The sequence below is a fragment of the Heptranchias perlo genome, chromosome 40 (assembly GCF_035084215.1).
Source record: "Heptranchias perlo isolate sHepPer1 chromosome 40, sHepPer1.hap1, whole genome shotgun sequence".
In the NCBI taxonomy this organism is placed as follows: Eukaryota; Metazoa; Chordata; class Chondrichthyes; order Hexanchiformes; family Hexanchidae; genus Heptranchias; species Heptranchias perlo.
The window spans coordinates 3,483,626-3,508,235 of NC_090364.1; the positions used below are offsets into that span (position 1 = coordinate 3,483,626).

At 48.2% G+C, this 24,610-nt stretch overlaps 1 protein-coding gene across 1 annotated transcript; it reads right to left on the minus strand.

Moving 5' to 3' along the window:
- Positions 1-1,696: 1,696 nt before the first annotated feature.
- Positions 1,697-23,923, minus strand: LOC137305501 (ras-related protein R-Ras2-like). The gene is made up of 6 exons (XM_067974350.1): positions 23,711-23,923; positions 8,202-8,289; positions 6,648-6,750; positions 5,442-5,550; positions 5,218-5,336; positions 1,697-5,066 (listed from the first exon to the last, which is right to left on the minus strand). The coding sequence occupies exons 1-6, from the start codon at positions 23,807-23,809 to the stop codon at positions 4,979-4,981; spliced, it is 606 nt and encodes a 201-aa protein (XP_067830451.1). The 5' UTR covers positions 23,810-23,923; the 3' UTR covers positions 1,697-4,978.
- Between the last annotated feature and the right edge of the window lie 687 nt (positions 23,924-24,610).

Genomic DNA, 24,610 nt, shown 5'->3' on the forward strand with positions numbered 1-24,610 from the left:
TAATCCCACTTTCCAGCGCTTGGTCCGTAGCCCTGTAGGTTCTGGCACTTCAAGTGCCCATCCAAGTACTTTTTAAAATGAGTTGAGGGTTTCTGCCTCTACCACCCTTTCAGGCAGAGAGTTCCAGACCCCCACCACCCTCTGGATGAAAAACATTTCTCTTCAGCTCCCCTAATCCTTCTACCAATTACTTCAAATCTATGCCCCCTGGTCACTGACCCCCTCTGCTAAGGTAAATAGGGAGGACCTATCTAGTCCTGTCATAATTGTATATACCTCAATTAAATCTCCCCTCAGCCTCCTTTGTTCCAAACAGCCCCGGCCTGTCCGATCTTTCCTCATCGCTAAAATTCTCCACCCTGGCAACATCCTCGTAAATCTCCTTTGCACTAGAAAGGTACAATCACATCTTTCCTGTAATATAGTGACTAAAACTGTACGCAGTACTCAAGCTGTGGCCTAACCAATGTTTTATACAGTTCTAGTATAACCACCCTGCTCTTATATTCTATGCCTTGGCTAATAAAGGAAAATATCCCGTATGCCTTTTTAACCACCGTATCTACCTGCTACCTTCAGGGGTCTGTGGACATGCACTTTGTGCCTCTACATCTCTCCGTATCCTCCCATTTATTGTGTACTCCCTTGCCTTGTTTGCCCTCCCCAAATGTATTACCTCACACTTCTCCGGATTGAATTCCACTTGCCCACTTTTCTGCCCACCTGACCAGTCCATTGATATCTTCCTGCAGTCTAGCTTTCCTCCTCACTATCAAAGTCCCTAATCCCTGGTGCCATTCTGGTAAATCTACCTCTGTGCCCTCACCAAGGCCTTGACATCCTTCCTAAAATGTCATAGAGTCATAGAGTTATACAGCACGGATAGAGGCCCTTCGGCCCATCGTGTCCGCGCCGGCCATCAAGCCCTGTCTACTCTAATCCCATATTCCAGCATTTGGTCCGTAGCCTTGTATGCCATGGCATTTCAAGTGCTCATCCAAATGCTTCTTGAATGTTGTGAGGGTTCCTGCCTCCACAACCCTTTCAGGCAGTGAGTTCCAGACTCCAACCACCCTCTGGGTGAAAAAGTTATTTCTCAAATCCCCTCTAAACCTCCCGCCTTTTACCTTGAATCTATGTCCCCTTGTTATAGAACCCTCAACGAAGGGAAAAAGCTCCTTAGTATCCATCCTATCTGTGCCCCTCATAATTTTGTACACCTCAATCATGTCCCCCCTCAGCCTCCTCTGCTCCAAGGAAAACAAACCCAATCTTCCCAGTCTCTCTTCATAGCTGAAGCGCTCCAGCCCTGGTAACATCCTGGTGAATCTCCTCTGCACCCTCTCCAAAGCGATCACATCCTTCCTGTAGTGTGGCGACCAGAACTGCACACAGTACTCCAGCTGTGGCCTAACCAGTGTTTTAAAGTTGGCAGAATATTTTCTGAATCAGTATTTGGGGTTGGTATAAATGCAGGAGGGGGGGTCGAAGCCAAAAAAGGCATCAGATTAAAACCTTAGACATGCTAAAAAGTTGAAGCCCAATATTTCCTACATCAATCATGAGCTTTGGAACATTGAGATTTTCTAGCTGATCACCCCAAACATTAATGGGTCTGGAAGTTGATCTTCCCATCTCAATGTGGGATGCACATTAATCATTCCTACAATAGTTACATAAAATAAGCATATAAAAGTTTATTAAAAACGTACTTTTAATTATTTTGAATGAACATTTACAGTGAGGGGACTACACTCCAACCAGGCTGGAGAGTCAGCCATTGTCCCCGATATAAACAAAATTGTACCTCCAACTATACATGAAAAGTGGGTATCTAACAATAGTTAAAGGCGAACGATTAAAAATAAAGCCTTACAGCAGCCAACACCACCCAATGACCACTGCGCAGGAGGACTGAAAATGGCGTTGCAGATACAGATGGTGGAGCTGCATCTTCCCTTCGAGACGAGGCAGCTACTATCTTATTGTGGTAAGGGAGTGGTGGGTGCGGGTGACCCCACAACACAAGACTGACGCACATCCCAGAAACGCAGCAGCCCCACTCAAGGAGGCATTGCACACAGCTTTCCCCTCGCACGTGGACATCGCCGGATTAAGCAAGAGCTCCTCTCGGCAGCCCGGCCACTGGAGTCGAGGCAGGTCTTCACCCCACATCCTTCGAGCCTTGGCCCCTGTTGGAACAGGAGACAATTGCGCTGACGCCTCATACCTCCCGGATGATCTAATCTTCCAAAAGGGTGCAATCATCTCTTGAGGAAAGACTGATCACTGGTCTAGGGGTGGAATGAGTTAACTACCCCACCATAAGAATAGGCCTTTGTTCCTTCTTTTGACTGGACTCCCAAATTCCAGAGATTTTTTTCCAATCCCCCTCCCTCCTCTCGAAGCCACTAACACTCTGCAATATGGTTCCAGTCCAGCCAAAGAGCCAGACTTGATTGGCAAGAGTGTCAGCGGCTATTCAAACACAGAGGGCATCGCAGTCTCCAGGTCCTGGGGCGGGGGTAAAAGCTGTTCTTAACACAAGTGCCTCACCTGATCTCGCTGGAGGGAGATGGTGCATTTTTGGTCAAGCAGACACAGCCTGGGTCATCGTGGAGTGTCACGGGAGAATGTTTGGACTCTTTCCAGATCAATCAATACGTGGCCAATCCCATTTCACTGCGATCAATGGTGCTAAGAGTCTGTAGTGATTATTGGAGTCAGTTCCATTCCACTGTTACCTTCTACACCAGTGTTGTCCAATAGAAATTGCTCACCATTTTAGCCATAAGCACTAATTTTAGTAAAAAACGCCTCACACACACTACGGGTAAAAGTACTTCACGTGCACACTTACTGAACAAACATCTCTCACCAGTCAGTAACCAAGGAAGTAAAACACTCGCAGCCCTCAAAAAACACTCGCACACTCTGCTTTCCGTCTCACTATTTTATCAACAAACGCACAAAAAGGTTAAAGTTCACATGCACACACAGTGCGAAATTGCGCACTGGGATCACACGTCCAACGAAAGGGTCTATTACTCATTTTTAAAAAAAATTTACTAATCAAATGCAATTTTCCCCATCGGTATTCCCCAACTGGCTAGTGGTTAACACACTGGACAACACTGGCCTACACCATACTGTGCTCGAAACAGAGGACACTGGTTTTTAGAAGTTTCAGTGATATAGCAAGAATAAAAATACAACACAGAAAACTTGACAGGGAATTCAGATACTGGATACATAAAGAGGATGCCACAGTCACATGTCCTGAAGCTTAATCAGTCACCTCAAGAAGTTATTACAAAGATACTCCAGACTACAAATGCAGGAATGTCTGGAATTTTCACTGGGAGACTCCCCCACTCCTACAGTCACATGGATTTTTCTCGTCTTTGTTGGATTGTCAGGGGGGAAAGGAATGAAAATAAAATTGCCTTTTAGTGGCCTCTTGAGAGCACAAACCAACCAGTGACAATTAACCCTGGAAAAGGCCTACACCAATGGGTATATTGTCCCGGCAAGGGGTGGAGAGCAATGGGGGGGGGGGGGGGGGGGGGGGGAGAAAGAGAAAGAGAAACAGCTGGAAGCATCTGCAGAAACCTCAATGGCCAAATCATAGAAGAGCATTTGGGAAAACCAGCTGTCTCACCTGCCCCCGTCGGAATGGGAGACAGTAAAACAGCAAGAGGCAGCAGCAATGGGTTGGGTGGAAAGTGGAGAAGGGAATCCCATTTTATATGGATTAACTCTTTTGAGCATCAACTTCAGCACCAAGTTAAAGCTGAACATAAAAATGCCCAGAGTACCAGGATCGTATAGACATGGTCACAGACTGGGGCAACTCAGCCCCTTCCCCAACACATACAAACAAACACATACACAATCCACCGGATAGTGATCAGGAGCAGGAGCCCTGGCTGATTTTTTCCCCCCCCTCTTCTCTAGCCCAAAAGATATTGAGGCTAATTCTAGTGTCCCTGCAACAGCCCTGGCCAAGATTAGCTAGCTTGGCATAGACCCCCCACTGATCAAACCAGGGACCAGTCTGGTCCTTACAGCATCTACAATGGTCCTTTAAAATGGTGAGGGATGATAGTGCCAATCCCTTTCCCCATTTCAGGCATCCTATGTCAGCATCAAGCACCCTCAGGTCAAGCAGAATATGGTTGGATACAGAGTAAAGCTCCCTCTACTCTGCTCCAATAACATACCACAGCCCCAGAGTCCCCACTGCCCAGTGCAGCATTTTCCACTTGTAGCCCGAGTGAGATCTCCAATTCAGTGACAATTTAGATTATAGTTTTGTACTGTGGGCCCACATCCACTAGGAATTGTTCTGAACTCATTTCACATTAGAACCAACAACTAGAGGGGATTTGGGTCCCTTTAATCTGGGCTGGATTTGAACCCAGGTCACTGAGGTGAACGGCCAGTGTTTAAAATAACCCAGTCCTGTTCCACTGTCTTCCTTTCTGGACTTCTCGACCTATTTCTAGCCAATTGGATTTGCACGATCACCGTGCGCTCTCTCATGAAGTGTGCAATTAAGACATCTCTTTGAAGACAACAAAACAGTTAAAACACGATTAACTACGCACACCCATAGTGTCAATTACAGTAGGACAAGACTGACCTCAGCACAAGCACTTCCCTGGGTCCCAGCATACAACACAAAGGAAGGCTCTCAAAGCTGAATTTTGTAAGGGCTTTTTAGAAATCAATAGTAAAAAAAACACAAGTCAGTAAACATAGTCACTCTAGCTGTGAGCCCCTGGCCATTTGATCGAGCTGAACGAGCGTTGCTCGGAGTATTTCTCGAGCAGGAGGGGGTGAAGTATTCAGTCATTTCATGATGTCACTAAATGCAAGAGGACGTGGTGTCAGTTGATGTGGAGGAAGAGGAAGGGGTCAGATACTCGTCCCCAGCTCGGAGCAAAGCGAACTCGCTGCCAGAGACAGGGAGGCCTCACAGGAGAACGCACGGGCACCCACTGGATTCTCGTTTCGTTGGCTTGGGTTGTGGACTGGGGGGACTCTCGAGCTCCTGAAATTTCCTGTGGGGAAGAAATTAGAAAAGTCAAGATACTTGACCAACGAGGGAGAGGGAGAGAAGAAACTAGTCAGAGAGGTCTTTCAAAGAGCGGGCACAGGCACGATGGGCCGAACGGCCGCCTTCCGTGCTACATCATTCTATAAAGAGCTCACCGTATTGCTCGCACCAGGTTGTGAAACGCATTATCTACATTCAATCGGATTTTTGCAGAGGCCTCCAGATAGGATACTTTAAGCTGCCGTGCGTGGCTCTCAGCTTCCTCTTTCGTTACCTGCAACGCAAAGAGCAAAGGCCAGAACGTTATTTACTCATCAAACAGCCCAACAGTCCGCAAACCCCCCACCCCCACCCCCACTTCCACCACAGTGGGTCTCACCTGCCGCTGGTGTTCAAGATCAGCCTTGTTGCCGATGAGGATCATGGGAAATTCGTCTCTGTCCTTGACTCTGAGAATCTGTCGGTGGAACTTACTAATCTCATCGAAACTGAAAGAAAAAGAGAAACAGAAAAGATTTATTACTAATTCAGGATCAGGATGCGGGTGTTGCTGGCAAGGCAGGCATTTATCACCCATTCTTTAGTTGCCCCTCGAGAAGGTGCTGGTGGGCCGCCTTCTTGAACCGCTGTGGTGAAGGGAGTCCTGCTGTTAGGACAGTGAGGAATGGCTTTGTAGGGTCCAGTGGTGGTCAACTGAAGACTCGAGTCTTGATGGAGCAGGTGGCCATCATTCTACGGAACAACTTCTCTGTTCTCCCTTCAAATTTTCCTCCCTCTGCTGAAGGTGCGGACTCACACCAAGGTACAGGCCCCACGGGCACTGCTCACCTTCCCATATCTTGCCCAGTTGTCCGTCGTTCACGTGCAAACACGGACAGACAGGTCAGCAGCCAGGATCGAGGAGAGGCCTCCCCAGTTGAGCTGGATCCTGTCCCCCTACCAACACCCACACACAGGCACTTTCGCTGGGCCGAGATCAGAAGTAGGTTCGCCAACCCTCCAGGATTGTCCCACAGTCTCCAGGGATGAAAGATTAATCTCCAGGACACTGCTGCGAGCAAAAACCCAGGAGAAAAATCATAGGGGGCATTTAAAAAGCAAAATGTGTTCTTTCCATTTTCTTTGAACACTTTCGTTTATTAATTATAAAAATATTGGAGGTGGAAAAAAATAGCTATTCGAGTGACAGGCAAGAATTATCCATTCAGTTGCGTAATGAGTCTGTTCACTTTCCAATTGGCCATGGGAAGGATGTGCAGCCCGAGAACGGACGCGTTGGGCGGGAGCGCGTGGGCGGAATGGTTGGAGGCGTGAGGTCGTGTGATGAAACCTCCAGGAGCGCGTTCGGCCAGAGTTGGGCACCCTAACCGGAAGTCCTGGCTGATTTCACCCCTCCCTCCCTCCCTGGTCAAATCTACCACCGCCCTGGCTGCGATCAGCTAACCCGGCACAGAGTGGGTGACTGAAACAGGCCTCGTCCTGATCTCCGTGGCTCAGTACCATATCGGGCAGAGTACCGGCCGACCGGGTCATTGGGGGAATTCGTCGTGCAGCATTTTTATATAAAAGATGTCAAACGCCCTACCTTCCCCGATCGTTGATGGCAAAAACGAGCAGAAAGCCTTCACCAGAGCGCATATACTGTTCCCTCATTGCTCCAAACTCCTCCTGGCCAGCAGTGTCCAAAACTAACAAAAAAAGAAAAGGAGGGGGGAGAATATCAGACATTAAATTGAGCACTGAAGGATACTTCCTCATTACTAAAGTATTTAATAGATTTAAGTCTGCAGGGCCTTTTCTTTTCGCAAGTTTACACAGTGTGTGCCAGCACGGGCAAGTTTCAGACATGGTTTCCACGGTTACAGCCAAGGAAGTCACCCCATACTGACAGAATTAAAATTCCTTCATGGTAAGCTATGCATCGTGTAAAGAGGCACTAGGACCACACTCCGGAATCTTCCTTGATGAGTAACAGACTGTTGCCCAGTGGGCCTAGCGTCAAGTCTGAGCCTGACTCCCTCACTCAAATCTACACCTTTCCCCCCCTCCCGTTCCCCACCGTTTGTTCAGCTTCTGAAAAATCAGTAAGGGAAGAGAAAGAAATGGCCAGAAATACTAAATCAAAAAAAAGGTTGAGAGTTCTCCCACCCCTCCCCCCAGTCTATCTCTTCCCACCCCCATCCCATCTTCTCCTGAGGGTACCGACTAGCGCTAGGATGCAGTCCCACGGAGGCCCTGAGCTCTCCGGTGTCTCACATATGCGGTCATTCATCACAGACAAGCCCAAACAGGCAGCATGTTGGATTAGAAAGAAAGACTGCATGCAAGAAAAAAAAGCTCCATTTAATGTTCACAATCAGGCTCGGATTCAGATTCAAGCATTTGCTGAGTTGCTTTTTTAGAAAATGTTTAGCTCTGGATCCGAGACAACTCCCCCAAAAATACAAACGTCAACTTGCATACACATACACGCTGTAATATAAATACACCACACCCTGACACTGCAGCTAAGGCACCTCACTCAAGGCTGCTCCGTGCATACATTCCTCCCGTGGGCAGCATTAGAATTAGTCGTTAACTAAGCACAAACATGTGCCCTGAAGTCATATTGGGTGTTCAAGTTTCTCCATGGCCTCACCCTTCTGCATCTCTAACCTCCTCCAACCCTCCCAGATCTCAGCACTCGTCCAATCCTGGCCTCATGCACATCCCCGATTTTCATCGCTCCACCATTGGCGGCCGTGCCTTCAGCTGCCTGGGCCCTCAGCGCTGGAATTCCCTCCCTAAACCTCTCCGCCTCTCTCTCTCTCCTCCTTTAAAGATGCTCCTTAAAACCTACCTCTCTGACCAAGCTTTTGGTCACCTGTCCTAATATTTCCTTATGTGGTTCAGTGTCAAATTTTGTTTGATAATCGCTCCTGGGACGTTTCACTACGTTAAAGGCGCTACATAAATGCAAGTTGTTGTTGTTGTTGAAGTGGCCTAGCCAGCCACTCATTTGTGTAATGAACAGATGGCAGATAGGCAATGATAGGGATGGCCAATAAATGGGCAATCTGACAGGCAGCAGTGCGAGAGAAGGTCGCCCTCCATGCCTACAGTGGGAAAGGGGCGATATATCACAACTCGTGTTACTTACTGTCTAGCCGTGCCGCCCGGTCATCGATGACACACTGTTTGGTGTAGGAGTCCTCGATTGTTGGGTCATAATCGGACACAAAATAGGACTGGAATCAAAAGAAAAACAGGTCCACATTTAAACGGCAAATGAAAAAAAGAGCCCAGTTTCTTTCCCCCACCAACTCCTCCCATCTTGGACTTGACCCATCCACGAACACGATCTCATTAATCCCTTAAAAGCATCTCGGATTGAAGTAGTCTAAAGGGAGTACTGTCTGTGTTCCCACACCCTTATCCCTCAAAAATATTCATACAATTCAAGTCACTTTTCCAGATGCAGAGGGATTAACCAGGTCTAATCACGTACTCACCAAATACTGGCACTTTTAGTCATTATTTCTGCCCTCGCAGAGAAGGACTTCTTTCCAGTGACTTGGGTCACAGGGATCTCTTGGCTGCGTTGTACACTGGCTGCTCTCCCTTGCAAAGGAAAGTCAGATCTTGTGACCAACCTAGGGGCCAATTTAGGGCCTTTCGACTCCTGGCTGGGTATTGCTACCCACTTGGCCAATAGAAGGATGTGAACCCTTTGCGCCCATGAGGAACTGGATTGCAGGTCCTTTTATATTGGTAACACGGGGCCTTGGAGTCTACTCCTGCTGTACAGAAACCAGATTTAACAGCATAAAATGACCACCGGAAGCCAGCTCATGGCCACCAGGGCTCAAACCAATATCGAAGTGGTCAAGCACTACCCCAGACTCATTTCAGGCAGGACCCCAGACAGCCAGCAGACAGTCCCTCATCCAGACCGTCTCCAACTAGTTACCCAATAGCAATATTGATGCAACTACTATACCTCAATTAGATATTGAAAATGTTATGAAATATTGGCTCTTGGCCCAATTTCGTAATTGTTACTAAAAAAAAATAATACATATTTTACTGACATGCACTTATAGTTTGGGCATCCTTTTTCCAGGACAGTTGCCACCACTTTCTAACCAGTACAAGATACAACACCTGAAGTAAGGAAATGGCTACAAGGCAGACAGACTCTCATTTATTCAGCGCCTTTCACCAGCTCAGGACGTCCCAAAGCGCTTTACAGCCAATGAAATACTTTTTGAAGTATAGTCAGTGTTGTAATGCAGGAAACGGGGCAGCCAATTTGCACACAGCAAGATCCCACAAACGGCAATAAGATAACGAACAGATAATCTGTACTTTCAGAGATGTTGGTTAAGGGATAAATATTGGTCAGGTCACCAGGGAGAACTCCCCTGCTCTTCTTTGAATAGTGGCCGTGGGATCTTTTATGTCCACCTGAGGGCAGATCGGGCCTCGGTTTAACGTCTCATCCGAAAGACCGCACCTCCGACTGCGCTGCACTCCCTCAGTACCGGCACTGGGAGTGTGCTGAAATCTCTGAAATGGGACTACAATGACTAACCCACCCAGAAACCATGCGTAACAGATCCAAATTAAGAACATGACTCTCTCAAGTGTTAAAGGCAGCTAATTTAACACAGCCTGGCCATTAACTGAATTACTATTAATAATACTGTGAGAATCTAAATATGACTTCACATTTTCCAATTTCAGCCCCTCTGCCGACTCACTTCCTGGCTCTGGACGGCTGCCAGGGTGAAGCTCGAGTTCCCATCAATTGGTCATTTCCCCTTCAAGGCTGATAAGCTGACTGTTCAACGGGTGAACAAGAGGAAAAGAATCTCTCTCTCTGGTAATGTTTTCACATTTTTCAATGTGTGGGAACAGAATCCTTCCTGCACGCTCCCCCACCCCCCCCAAAAGAAGGGAGGGCGCCTTCAAATGGGGGAGTGACTGACTTGGGGACTCCTTCAAAGATGGAACAACCCACAGGGGAACTCTTTCATTCATTCCTTCCTTCCTTCCTTCCCTCCCCAGGCAAACCACGAAGAAAGTTCTTGAGACACTACGCTGTATGCTCAGCCCTAGATGCAAGGAAACCAGTGATCCCCACATGGACCTCCCCAGGGATCTTCTCCCTGTTACAGGGCTCTCAAGACAACTGCAGGACTCCTAGGCCAGCCCAGGGGTGATCAGCTAACTCGAGCTAGACTGGGTATCAAAGCTGGAATCTATGCCAAATCTGGACTGGCTCAGTTTCAATCTGGCCAATGTGCATTTTGTGGAGACACCAAAGATTGTACTAGCTTGAAAAAAAAAGATTGCGGTCTGCAGGCAGTGAGGATACAATCACGGGATCGAGGCCCAGCTGCACAATCCAAGGCTAAAATATAAACGTACGTAATAATTTTTCAGTGTCAGCTATGGTCCAACTCTCACCTTGGGGGTCAGAAGGTCACGGGTTCAAGTCCCACTCCAGACACTTGAGCACATAATCCAGGCTGACACCTGAAGGAGCGCTGAACTGTCGGAGGTGCCGTCTTTCAGATGAGATGTTAACCGAGGCCCTGTCTGCCCTCTCAGGTGGATATATAAGATCCCACGGCCACTATTCAAAGAAGAGCAGGAGAGTTCTACCCGGTGTCCTGGGCCAATATTTATCCCTCAACCAACATCACAAGAAACAGATTATCTCATTGCTGTTTGTGGGATCTTGCTGTGCGCAGATTGGCAGCTGGGTTGCCTACAACAGTGGCTACACTTCAAAAGTACTTCACTGGTTGAAAAGTGCTTTGGGACGTCCTGAGATCGCGAAAGATCTTTCTTTCAAGTAATTTGTTATACGTGGAGCAGATTGAAACTACTGAGACGCAACAACAACTTGCATTTATACATCACCTTTAACATAGTAAAACGTCCCAAGGTGCTTCACAGGAACATAATCAGACAGAAATGGACACCGAGTCACATAAGGAGATATTAGGGCAGGTGACCAAAAGCTTGGTCAAAGAGGTAGGTTTTAAAAAGAGTGGGGCGGGGGGAAATAAAAAGGTTTAAGGAGGGAATCCCAGAACTTGGGGCTCAGATGGCTAAAGGCACGAGCATCAATGGTGGGGCACAAAAAGTGGGAGATGCACATGGGGCCAGCATTGGAGAAACGCAGAGTTCTTGGAGGATTGTAGGGGCGGAAGAGGTTGCAGAGTTAAGTTGGGGCGAGGCATGGAGGGATCTGAACATGAGGATGAGAATTTTTTTTTAAAAACCGAGGCGTTGCCAGACTGGGAGCCAATGTAGGCCAGCGAGCGCAGGGGTGATAGGTGAACAGGACTTGGAGAGAGTTAGGGTAGGGGCAGCAGAGTTTTTGAATGAGCTCAAGTTTACAGATGCGATAAAGACACTATATAAATGCAAGTCTTCTTGATGTAACTTGTGCTTGCCACCATCATAGACTCCACCTCCTGTTCCAGGTCCGTCCGTTGTCGTGGGTAACACGCCAGTTTGAGGTTTATTGTTTGTGCACTGATACCGACATGCACTCACACACACACACACTGTTTCACAACAGGACAGGGTGGGCCGTTCACAGAGGAGCACCCTTTCCTGTCTGCATCCCACAGCAAGCCCCAACAGGTTGGGCCCAGGCAGCTCCCACAGCCTTTCTAAACAGGCCCATCTCACTCAAAGTCTGCCTTCTGCCAGGCCTCAGGAGGGAGGAGACACCACAATGCAACCTGTACTGTCTCTCCAACCGAGTAGGATCAGAAATCTAAAATACACTTCCCTTAAACAGAGAGCTTGGCAACACGTTTCAGAATCCCAAGGTGTCAGCCATGGTTCAGGGAGTCGCACTCTCGCCTCTCAGTCAGAAGGTCGTGGGTTCAAGTCCCACTCCAGAGACTGGAGCATGTAATCCAGGCCGACACTCCCAGTGCAGTACTGAGGGAGTGCTGCACTGTCAGGAGTGCCGCCTTTCAGATGAGACTTTAAACCGAGGCCCCGTCTGCCCTCTCGGGTGGATATAAACGATCCCACGGCCACTATTTCGAAAAAGAGCAGGGGAAGTTTTCCCCGGTGTCCTGACCAATATTTATCCCTCAACCAACATCACGAACAGATAATCTGGTCATTTATCACATTGCCGTTTGTGGGAGCTTGCTGTGCGCACAAATTGGCTACTGCGTTTCCTACATTACAACAGTGACTAAACTTCAAAAAGTACTTAGTTGGCTGTAAAGCGCTTTGGGACATCCTGAGATCGTGAAAGGTGCTATATAAATTCAAGCTCTTTCTTTAAAAAGGGTCTATTACTCTACGAGGCCAGAGATTCCTTTTGGCACCACTCAAACAGCCCAGTTAATTCTTCAAGCCGATCGAAAAATCGCTAAAAAAAAAAAAATCGACCCTTAACGGGTTATCAATTGGTCGTTTCTCTCAAAATTCAACTTCCATTTGTACCTGCCTCAGACGCACACATCAAGGGACCTCACGTATATGGTGAGCTGCCATAGAGAATTTCCCCCTCCTCCAGCCTCAGACTTCAGCACACCCAAACACAGAAACCAAGGTCTCTCCTGCCCGCCTCACGTGTGCCGACTTCCAGCGCGAACGCGCAGATCGTTCCTCCAACCAGCCCGCGCCCCCAACCAAAATCCCCTCCCCCACCTCCGTTAAAAGGCAGTTTAAACCCCCTTCTCACACCAGCTCCTCTTTATAAATTCTGTGCTGAGGAGCAAAGGGAAGCAGCAGACAGGGGGGTGGGGGGGGCACATCCTTGCCCAAAGGACAGACAAAAAAGTTCACCCCATGGTGCGCATTCCAAGAACAGAACTGGCAGAGGCCCGAGGCCGAGGATGTACGCTCACCTTGGAGTGGAATGGCCGCAATTTAATATAAGCACTCTGTAGCCAATGGTGACACAACTTATTTGTGCACTTGCACTTATGTGTCGGTTATACATGTGTCAGCTGTGGCTCCGTGGGTAGCACGCTCCGTGAGTCAGACAGTCATGGGCTCAAGTCTCTCTCAAGAGCGCATAATCCAGGCCGACACTCCCAGTGCAGTACTGAGGGAGTGCTGCACTGTCGGAGGTGCCGTCTTTCGGATGAGACGTTAAACCAAGGCCCCGTCTGTCCCCTCAGGTGGTCGTAAAAGATCCCATGGCCACCATCTGAAGAGCAGGGGAGTTCTCCCCAGTGTCCTGACCAATATTTATCCCTCAACCAACATCGCTTAATAGTCATTTATCGCATTGCTGTTTGCGGGATCTTGCTGTGCACAAATTGCCAGCTGCGATTGCTACAACGGTGACCACATTTCAAAAGTGCTTCATTGGCTTTAAAGCACTTCGGGACATCCCGAGGTTGCGAAAGGCGCTATATAAATGCACATCCTTTCTTTGCACACCAAATCATGGTTTTTCCGGGAATGCTAGGCCCCCATCCTAACAGGGCACGGCCTATCAGAGACTGAAAAATGAAATGGGGGGGGGGGGGTGGCAAGCAGAGATTTTTAAGTTTTGTTTTAAAACGTTGAGCTGTGACATCACTCCGTAAAAACGCAGAAGGTGTTTCCAGGGAATTCTGAAAATGAAGCCCAGCTACATGTGGGAATGATCAACATTCCCAGCGTAATCCTCCCAGCATCTTCTCCGGAATTACTTCCACATCCAACACAAGCCGCAGGAGGGAAGCCCGGCCCGGTCTTCAGCAGAACACTTGACTGTTCAACAAATGCCCCTTCCACCCGCCGCAGTCCGAATCAGAAATACACGTCAAGTTAAGGGTTGCCAACTCTGGTTGGACGTATTCCTGGAGGTTTCATCACATGACCTCCAATCGCCAACCGCCCTGCCCCCACACTCCCGGCCATTGGTCGCCCGACACGTCCATCCTCGCGGGGCCCTGCCTTCCCATGGCCAATTGGAAAGCGAACAGTCTCTTCGTTACCGATTGGATGTCAGTCAAACAACCTTTTGATCCCCTCTGCATTATTTTCATAACCAATAAAAAGTTCAATTTTTAGTGTGAGATCTTTACGTGCCTGGGATTTTTCTCCCGGGTTTTGCTCGTAGCAGCGTCCCTGGAGATTGATCTTTAAATCCTGGAGACCCCAGGACAATCGGGGAGATTTGGCGACCCCTAATGTCAGTTGCCCTGGTGGTGAAGGCAGCAAGAAGCTGAGACAAAGTCCAGGAAGGCTGAATGATTCAATCCCTGATTTAGATGAGGCAGCAAAGTGTTGGGGGCAGCGTTAACCGCTCCCGATCCAGCGATTACAGTTGATAAAGGCACGCACGGGGCCTTTGGCCGAGGGCAGGGCTGCAGTTCACCCCACGGTTGAACAGCTGTCCGACACTCACTGTCTTAGCACTGCCCGCGGTAACCACTTGAGAAAGAACGAACTTGCATTTCTATAGCGCCTTTCACAACCTCAAGCCCTCAAAGTGCTTTACAGCTAATGAAGTACTTTTTGAAGTGCAGTCACTGTTGTAACGTAAGAAAAAGCAGCAGCTGATTTGCGCACAGCAAGATCCCACAAACAGCAACGTGATCATCAATTTTTTGTGAGAAAAAAGTGTGTTGGCCGAGGGATAAATATTGGCTCAGGAGGCCAGGGAAGCGAAATCCCCTACTCTTCTTCGAATAGTGACATTGGATCTTTTACATCCACATAAAGGGTAGACAGGGGCCTCACAGGGCAGTTGGGTCTAACGTCTCATCCGAAAGACCTGCACTGGGAGTGTGAGGCTAGGTTCCATGCTCAAGTCTTGGGAGTGGGACTTGAACCCATGACCTAAGTCAAGAGTGCTACCCACTGAGCCAGGGCTGAGGTTGGGGACCATGGCAAGAACCCATGTACCAGTACCCCAGTGAGGGTCAATGCCTTCAAGGGAGAAGGGTCGAAAAATTGGGTCCAAAAAACAATGCGTGCCAGCTTTGAAGTGCCAGTCATTATACAGGATGCCCCTGTTCCTCTCTGGAAGCTCACAGATGTGCTGCTAAACAGCATCTCTATCTCTCATCACAAACAAGACTTCAAAAGGACATACTCCTCACAGGAGCTCGCCTCTCAAACATGGCGCAGCTCCACTCATCCACGGCAAAGGCAGTCCACTTTCTGAACCACTGCGCTTATCTCGTGTCATCTTCAAAATCAGATGGAGACCGGCTCCAGCAGGAAGCAGACACCAGATAGAGTGAAATCTTTCCCAGTGTCAGCGGGGTCCTCTGAAGTACAGGGTGGAAGGGTGAAGGGGCCCCCCCGAGATACTGGGTGAAAGATAGAGGTTATTGGCAAAAGAACCAGAGACGACACGAGGGAATAAAAATGTTTACGCAGCGAGTTGTCGTGATCTGGAACACACTGCCTGAAAGGGCGGTGGAAGCAGATTCAATAATGAACTTTCAAAGGGGAAGGGGAAAAATTTGCAGGGCTATGGGGAAAGAGCAAGAGGGAGTGGGACTACTCGGACAGCTCTTTCAAAGAGCAGACACAAGCACGATGGGCCGAATGGCCTCCTTCTGTGCTGTGTAGGATTCTATGAAAGATAAATGTAACGGTCACCAGAAGGTGGTCTCTGCGTCACGCCTCTCACTCAAGGGTACAGTTATGTTACTGGACTAGTAATCCAGAGAACGCAAGTTCAAATCCCACCATGGCAGTTTGAGTTTAAAAATAAACCTGGTAATATAAAAAAAAACTGGTATCAGTAAGAGTGACCATGAAGCTGTCAGATTGTCGTAAAAACCCAACTGGCTCATTAACGTCCTTTAGGGAAGGAAACCTGCCATCCTTACCCTGGGCCTATATATGTGACTCCAGTCCCACACCCAACATGGTTGACTGAAGTGCCATCTTGAAACAAACTGCCACAAAGCAGAAGGTCCATCACCATCTTCTCAGGGGCAACTGGGGCCTCGTCAGTGATGCCCATAACCAGAGAATGATTAAAGAAAGAACTCACCGAGAAGATTTTTCCCCTCAATCAATATTTGTGAACTGTAATGATTAAACAGCACAACTTTAATCAAAATCACACTCTCAACTACACAACTTGGAATATTTCCAATTTAATATTCCCTCCCACAGCCAGACTGGAGATGGCAGGTTGAGATCGGTTCTCAGAATTGTACCTGCAACACTCTTAACCTTCCCAGACCCCATTTCCAGATTTCACGGCACGTCCTGTAGCAGCAGTGGAATTCCTCCTCTCCCCGGCCCTGCATTTTGAAACTAACCTTTGCCCTTTTTGTCTCTCTCTATCAACCTGAAGAGACAGGAAACGCTGCTCAAAGAACAAAGGTCATGACCTTTAGTAACATGGCTCCACTACACTTAAAATTACTCAATACCAAAATATAATCTTGTAAAAGACCAAGGGGAACCGGATGGAATTAATTAATTGAAACATGTCTTTTCAACTCTGGGAAATCATGAGTTACCGTCACTTCGCTCCCACCCACCTTCTGGCCATAAAAATCTAAAGCCACATCCTAAAAAACAAATAAACTTGCATTTAGACAACATCTCATCATATCCTCAGGATGCCTCAAAGCATGTCACAAACAATAAATTACTTTTGAAGTATAGTCATGTGTTTTATAGGTAAAAGAGCCACCATTTGCACACAGCAAGATCCCACAAAGGGCAACGAGATGAGCATCCGGTCAATCTGTTTTTTGGTGGCGTTGGTCGAGGGGGGAGAAAGTTGGCCAGGACACTTGGAGAAACTTCCTGCTCTTCTTTAAATAATGCCAAGAGATCTTTAACAACTACTCAAACAGACAGACGGTGTCTCGGTTTAGCGTTCCAACGGATAATCGATGCCTCCAACAATGCAGCACTCCCCCAGCACCAGGAGAGTGCCCCACTCTTCTCCAAATCACGTCGGGATCCTACATATCCACGTAAAACAGGAGGAGGTCAGGTTCTCTGTTTAACATCTCACCTGGCAGGCAGCGCCTCTGACCAGTGTCGCACTCTCCCAGTACTGCACTGGGTCCCTGAGTGGGGGAATTGAACCCACAATCTTCTGTCTCAAGAGGAGAGAGTGGTACCAACAGAGCCAAGCTGACATTTGTGTCCTAACATGCACAACATAGCAAAAAAGTAGCCCTAACAGAACGCAGTGGGTCGCTGTCTCGCCCGAGTCAGAAGGTCGTGGGTTCAAGTCCCACTCCAGAGACTTCAACACAAAATCTAGGCCGACACTCCCAGTGCCAGTACTGAGGGAGTGCTGCACTGTCGGAGGTGCCGTCTTTCAGATGAAACATTAAACAGAGGACCCGTCTGCCGGCTCAGGTGAATGTAAAATATCCCATGGCACTATTTCGAAGAGCAGGGGAATTCTCCCCGGCGTCCTGGGCCAACATTTACCCCTCAACCAACATCACGAGAGCATGTTATCTGAACTGTGGGATCTTGCTGTGCACAAATTGGCTGCCGCATTTCCTACATTACAACAGTGACTACACTTCCAAAAGTAATTCATTGGCTGCGAAGCGCTTTGGGACGGCTTGAGGTTGTGAAAGGCGCTATACAAATGCAAACTCCTTCTTTCCTCTAGATGAAGAATGGCTATTTGAGCTATCAAGAGAACCACCATCGCTGGTCGATTCACCTCCCAGTACGGGTCAGCACAGAGAACACTGAGCGTGGGAGGCTGGGCAGAAAAGATGGAACTGAAATTTCAAAAAGGGAATTGGATAAATACTTGAAGGGGAAAAAATTGCAAGGCTCCAGGGGAACACCACAAACTTTTTGGTCATCCATCCAGAACTCCATCCAGCCCTTTACAGGCAAGAAGATATTTTTCTCGTGTCCCAGAGACCGAGAAAAGTTACACCGCACACTTCCAATTAGAGATCACCCCTCTCCCCGACCCCTCCGGCCACAATAGTGCTTCCCGTATCACAGAGACTACCGCGTTATCACAATGGGGCAGCTCCAGAACGAAGGGGGTGAGCCAAATGAATCGGCCCACGAGCTCTCACCCAGCTAGCTCTTACCCACCTCCTTACTGCAGCTGCTTTCTTACGTGTTCTCACTCTCCCTGTGAAGAATTTAATATTCTCAATCTCGTTTTCAAACCCCTCCATGGCCTCACCTCGCCTCTCCCTATCTCTAACATCCTCCAGTTCTATGACCCTCCGAGATTTCTGCGCTCCCCGATTTTCATCGCTCCACCATTGGCGGCCGTGCCTTCAGCTGCCTAGACCCTAAGCCTCTCTGCTTCACTCTCCTTCTTTAAGACGCTCATTAAAACCTACCTCTTTGGCCAAATATCTCTTATGTGGCTCGGTGTCAAATATTGTTTGATAACACTCCTGTAAAGTGCCTTGGGGCGTTTTTCTACGTTAAAGGCGCTATATAAATGCAAATTGTTGTTGTCGATGAGGAAGCTGAAGAGATTGGAGTGTGTGGTTGAGTAACTTTGGACACACAGCGTTCCAAGTCTCCGCACTGGATGCAAGAATCTATTTTCAGATGCGTGATGTAAACAAACCAAGTCACAGGCAGCAGCGAGATGGATCAACATCTCCCTCAGGAGGCTCTGCACCTCTCATCACATCCAGTCAGCCTCCCCGGTGGCATAATAAGGCTGACTTTATACCACTGGGACCATGTAAACATCACCCCAGGCTCTGCAAAAAGGAACCACTTTCAAATGCGAGAAATTTACGAGTAGAATTTGCCCCTTGCTGGGCACAGTGTTACAGGCTAATCAGCCAGGAGGGGGAGGTTACGGGGCCAGAGGGGCCTGGAAGGGCTCAGGTTCCTTCCCCAGCTGCTGCTCAGTTAGCTGATCTCAGGCAGGGCAGAGGGTGGTAGGGGCACCACAGAGCCTTTCTGCGCTAGTAGGGAATCTGCCAGGGTTCCTGTTCTGGATGGTTATCCTGTGGCCCTCGGCTGGTGAGCGAGAGAGAAACAAATATGCCGGGGGGGGGGGGGGGGGGGGGGAAAGGGAGAAAAAGTACAGGGTTGAGCGCAACTGGGATGCCTGCCATAGTTGAATAGTCTGTTGACACTCACTGTCTAGGAAGGGACCAAGGGAAGAAAGAGAACATGTAGAGTTCAAATATTACGGCCACATTAAGGAATCATATTTGATTAGGGCCATTTGGCACCTTTTAAAAGGAGCATCTGTTGAGATGAGGATTGAGAGTTAGAGATTAACATCACTGCTCAACTTTTTTTTAATGAAAAGGGCGAGTCAAAGAAGGAACTTTGTGTTCATTAAACGTGGTGGGGTGTGGATGTGATCGGACAATCACACATGGGCTCTGGATGGAGTGGGTTCAATGGGGTGAATAGTCTTTTCCTCTGGACTCGATGTTCCCATCACTTCCAGTACTCTACAGCACAGCCCAGTCTCCCTGTATAAACCGTACAGGAAATCAACAGATTGATCGGGTTACAGCCCCCATTGTCTTCCAATGGGAGCGAGCATTAAGACATGACCTTCCATTCAGCCAGAAAGAGAAAGCAAGGCCCATGAATAAATCTGTCGAATCTCTTGTACTGCTCGAGCAGAGGTTGCTGTCGCAGTCCTGTAACTAACTACCAGATAGGACTGACTTTCGAGTTAATGAGTACAGAAGGTCAGTAAGATCTTAGATTAAAATTAATTTTTTTTTTAAAAAGGAGGGCAGAGTCACCTCAACCCATGTTGTCACCTCCTGCTCGGGGGGAAATCTTTTTTCATTCAATCTTGGGATTCTGGGCGTTGCTGGTAAGGCTGGCATTTATTGCCCATCCCTCTTTGCCCTGAGATGGTGGCGGGGAGCTTTCTTCTTCAACCACTGGGTAGAGGTTTGACACATCGGAGTGTCAGAGTGGTTTAGAGCACAGTTAAGAGTCAACCATGTTGGTGTGGGACTGGAGTCACAAATAGGCCCAGACCAGGTAAGAAAAGCAGGTTTCCTTCCCTAAAAGGATATTGGTGAACCAGTTGGGTTTTTAACAACAATTCTGGTCACTTTTACTGATAACCAGATTTTTAAAACTGAATTCAAATTCTCAAACTGACATGGATGGAGATTTGAATATTCACTCACTGGATTATTAATCCAGGCCTCTGGTCCAGTAACATGACCACTACCCCACCGTACCCCTGGTGATAACGGTTTTAACAAAGCCTTCGGAGCAGGTCGCCTACCTGCTTTTAGATGAACAGCAAGGGGGTAGGAGAAGAAAATTATTTTTTTTTTAAATAAAAGATTCCCTTGTGGCAGGGAGTCACAGAGAACAAGGCGGCCACAGATTCAGTGCCGACTTGGATGATCTCTGGGGTGCTTATTTCCCCCCCCCCCACAGAGCAGAGGAGTTCTCCCCGGTGTCCTGGGGCCAATGATTATCCCTCAACCAACATCACTGAAAAAACAGATTATCTGATCATTATCACATTGCTGTTTGTGGGATCTTGCTGTGCGCAAATTGGCTGCCGCGTTTCCTACATCACAACAGTGACTACACTTCAAAAAGTACTTCAGAGGCTGTGAAGCACTTTGGGAAGCCCTGAGGTCGTGATACAAATGCAAATTCCTTTTTCTTTTTCCCTGACTGTGCTCACACCAGCCAGCAGGTGAGGTATCAGAGGCAGAGAGCAGCCCTACAACTGGACCCACCCCAGTACAAGTCAAGCGCCTTCAGGAGACGAGGGGAGAAAAACGAGGAAATAGAGATAAATAAGAAAAAAGACCCGTCCTGAACCAGATAAAAAAAAAGAGCCAAAGCACTTTGTGGGGGGTAGTTGGCCTCTCTCAGAGCCAGGTCGGTCAATCAGTAAACTCTCTCGATACAATCACCTCAGACATTCTATCCCAGCATATTCCCCACCTAGTTATTTTATTGCCTATGACTGTTAGCACACGCCAGTCATAATTCTTTACTGCTCTGGTGTGCAGTAATTGTGCCTCGCTGTGCGTTCCAAGAGGCCTAAAGGGGGCATGTGGCCAGCCTCCCCATGGAACTGTAGCTTCCCAATTGCTGAACAGATATTCCCACCTGATAAGTTGCTGGGATTCCAACTCCCCCCACCAAAAAGTAATCATTACTCTTCGACCACTGTGGGCCTCGCATTTGTGAAGGACCCAACTCATCACTGACAACAACAACTTGCATTTATATAGCGCCTTTAACGTAGTAAAAACATCCCAAGGCGCTTCACAGGGGCATTATCAGACAAAATTTGGCACCGAGCCACAGAAGGAGATATTAGGACAGGTGACCAAAAGCTTGGTCAAAGAGGTAGGTTTTAAGGTGCATCTCAAAAAGAGGAGGAGAGAGAGGCGGAGAGGTTTAGGGAGGGAATTCCAGAGCTTAGGGCCCAGGCAGCTGAAGGCACGGCCGCCAATGGTGGAGCGACGAAAATCGAGGACGCGCAAGAGGTCAGAATTGGAGGAGCGCAGAGATCTCGGAGGGTTGTAGGGCTGGAGGTTACGAAGGGGCGAGGCCATGGAGGGATTTGAACACGAGGATGAGAATTTTTAAAATCGAGGCGTTGTTGGACCAGGAGCCAATGTAGGTCAGCGAGCACAGGGGGTGGACGGGCGAACAGGACTCACATGCGAGTTAGGATACGGGGCAGCAGAGTTATCGCTAGCCCCATTTGGTATATCGCATCAGTGTGAATATTAGGGGTGGGGGGGTGACCTCCCCATTGTAAGAGATAATCTTATTTAATCACCTCAAAAATCACTCCCAGCAGCGACAGACCTGTAACAACCAGTACTGCAACTTAAGTGTTACACAGCTTAAAAACGCTCTCTCCAGACACAACCCAAGTCTGGGAAGGATGCAATCTATAATTGAACTGCTGGGTGGATTCGCAGTTCGAATGCAGCTTGAAAATTTCACAACCAACCATTACACTGCACTGTGACAACTCTCGGGTATCATCTGCTCTCTACTCCTAACTAGGTGCTGAGAAGTCTGGTTTATTAACTGCGAGCTAACCATTTCCCACCCAAGCATGACCTGTGAACCCAGTAACTGGAAGCCTGCCAGCCTGACTGATTATAGGCCCAGATCCTGAATGGGCCAAGGGTCACAGCCAGTGCGGACTGAACCTTGTGTACACAATTATCACCCGAAAAGACGACAGGAAACGTACAGCGGTTCTAAAATGAGAATGGACTTGCTGCCGTTCAGAGCTGGGGGGGGCCATCCATCGCAAAAGTTGTGTCTTTGCAAGAGATTTTCCACAGCCTGACTGAGGTAATCTCGCTGCAGTTTCAGAAGTATGAAAAATAAAATACAACTCCAAGTGACGAGTCCCCACCCAAAGCTTGAAACCTGCCTGTTCTCGTTCAAATGCCACTCAACATCCTGTGTTTTCTGAGGTTATTTCAGATCCCTCAGCATGTACTGTTTTTGTTTCAATCTCCCCATTATTTCCACCTCAGTTCCTGCGTTTACGCTAGCCAACAATACACAAAACTGTTTCGTTCATTAAGAAGATTAAATAATTCAAGGTTTCCCTGCGTGCAATCAATTAACTCAAATCAATATCTAGTTAGCAGCCCTCAGTCAACAACAGCTTGCATTTATACAACAAAAACGTCCCAAGGCACTGCCCAGGGACGATTATCAGACAAAAATTGACGCGACACAAGGAGACGTTAGGACAGGTGACCAAAAGCTTGGTCAAAGAGGTAGGTTTTAAGGAGCGTCTGAAAGAGGAGCAGAGAGAGGCGGAAAGGATTAGGGAGGGAATTAGGGCCTAGGCAGCTGAAGGCACGGCCGCCAATGGCGGAGCGAAGTAGGGGATAGACAAGAGGCCAGAATTGGAGGAGCGCAGAGATCTCGGAGGGTTGTAGGGCTGGAGGGGGTTCCAGAGATATCTTTACATCTCTGGCACGTGCCTGGGTGACACGCCTGGATGGAATCAGACTGCCCAGTCGAACTCTTCTGCAACCAGTGAACCCTCCCACACAGGATATCGATTGTTGCACTGGCACAAATTTAATAAATTTACCAGTGCAAATTTTTAAGCTGCACAAGGCAGATAGGCTGGCATCAACAAATCATGCACAAAATGGAGCATCAACTGGAAAATTAGCAACATTAACCCCCCCCCTGCCCCCATACCCTCTCCCAACACATTTTGGGAGGGGGAAAAGAGAAGAGAATAGTACAAACCACCAAACTCACTCAATCATCCTCATACCTCACAAACCAGCCTGACCACTTAAAAAACCCAAACAGGGATTGAATTCTAAATTAAATCAAATTCTCTTATGAATCCGGGGGTGGGAGGGGGAAAAAATGTTCTCTGTCCACAAGAGGAGCCAATAGACCGAGGGAGGGTCCCTTTAAGAAAGTTTAAACCCCCCCCTCCCCAAGTTGGATCTAAAACCACAGACATCAGTATCTAGAGTCTGGAATCGGCTCAAAAATAAGTTATCTTTTAAAAGGAAGTGGTTTTTGAAACTTTTTTTTTAAAGTGAAAAGATTTGTTAAAACTTTACTGTAAAAAGCACTCACAGCCTGGGTGGGTCTCCTCCCTCTGCTACCCCCCCCCTCCCGAGTCCCGAAACAAAAAAAAAACTTTTCTCAAACTTTCACAAACTTTCTCCAAACTTTTTGTTTTCCGCCTGTCTCTCTCTCCCTCCCCTCCCCAAGAAAAAAAGTTACCTGAATGAACTGGATGGTGAGGGCGCTCTTCCCGACCCCTCCGCCTCCCACCACCACCAGCTTGTACTTCTCCTGGGGGCCGCCGTCTTTGCTGCTCATCGTCCCGGGCACAAGAGCGAAGTGGCGATGAGGAACCGAAGCCGGGAGAGCGGGGCCGCTGACTCTGGGGCTGGGCTCAGGCTCGAACTCCGGCGTCCCCTGCCATATGTAAATCTATGCTAATCCTATGCTAATATCTGCATGAATATTAATCGCGACGCAGTCTCGTTCGGTTTGAGCCCCAGTCACTTCCCTTATTTGGTGAGCTTCTTCTGCCGGAGACTGCGAGGCTCCTTCTGGGTCCTAAAGTCAGCCGGATCTCACTTTGGACCCGGTTAAATACTTTTCTTTCTCTCTGCTGAGGGTGCAACCAGTACTGAGGGAGTGCTGCACTGTCGGAGGTGCCGTCTTTCAGATATTAAACCGTCCTCTCAAGTGCATGTGAAAGAGCCCATAGCACTATCTTGAAGAAAAGCAGGGGAGTTCTCCCCAGCGTCCTGGTCAATTAACTTCTAAAACAGATTATTTTTTATTCGTTCGTGGGATGTGGGCGTCGAGGCTGGCATTTATTGCCCATCCCTAATTGCCCTTGAGAAGGTGGTGGTGAGCCGCCTTCTTGAACCGCTGCAGTCCGTGTGGTGAAGGTTCTCCCACAGTGCTGTTAGGAATTCCAGGATTTTGACCCAGCGACGATGAAGGAACGGCCGATATATTTCCAAGTCGGGATGGTGTGTGACTTGGAGGGGAACGTGCAGGTGGTGTTGTTCCCACGTGCCTGCTGCTCTTGTCCTTCTAGGTGGTAGAGGTCGCAGGTTTGGGAGGTGCTGTCGAAGAAGCCTTGGCGAGTTGCTGCAGTGCATC

What these genes read in the sequence shown, in the direction of transcription:
- LOC137305501 (XM_067974350.1), bottom strand. Translation starts at nt 23,809, where the DNA reads ATGAGCAGCAAAGACGGCGGCCCCCAGGAGAAGTACAAGCTGGTGGTG. An exon ending in CCGGGCGGCACGGCTAGACA is followed by an intron (nt 6,751 to 8,201) that starts GTAAGTAACACG and finishes TTTTTTTGTTAG; the next exon opens with TTTTGGACACTGCTGGCCAG. An exon ending in ATCTTGAACACCAGCGGCAG is followed by an intron (nt 5,337 to 5,441) that starts GTGAGACCCACT and finishes TTTGCGTTGCAG; the next exon opens with GTAACGAAAGAGGAAGCTGA.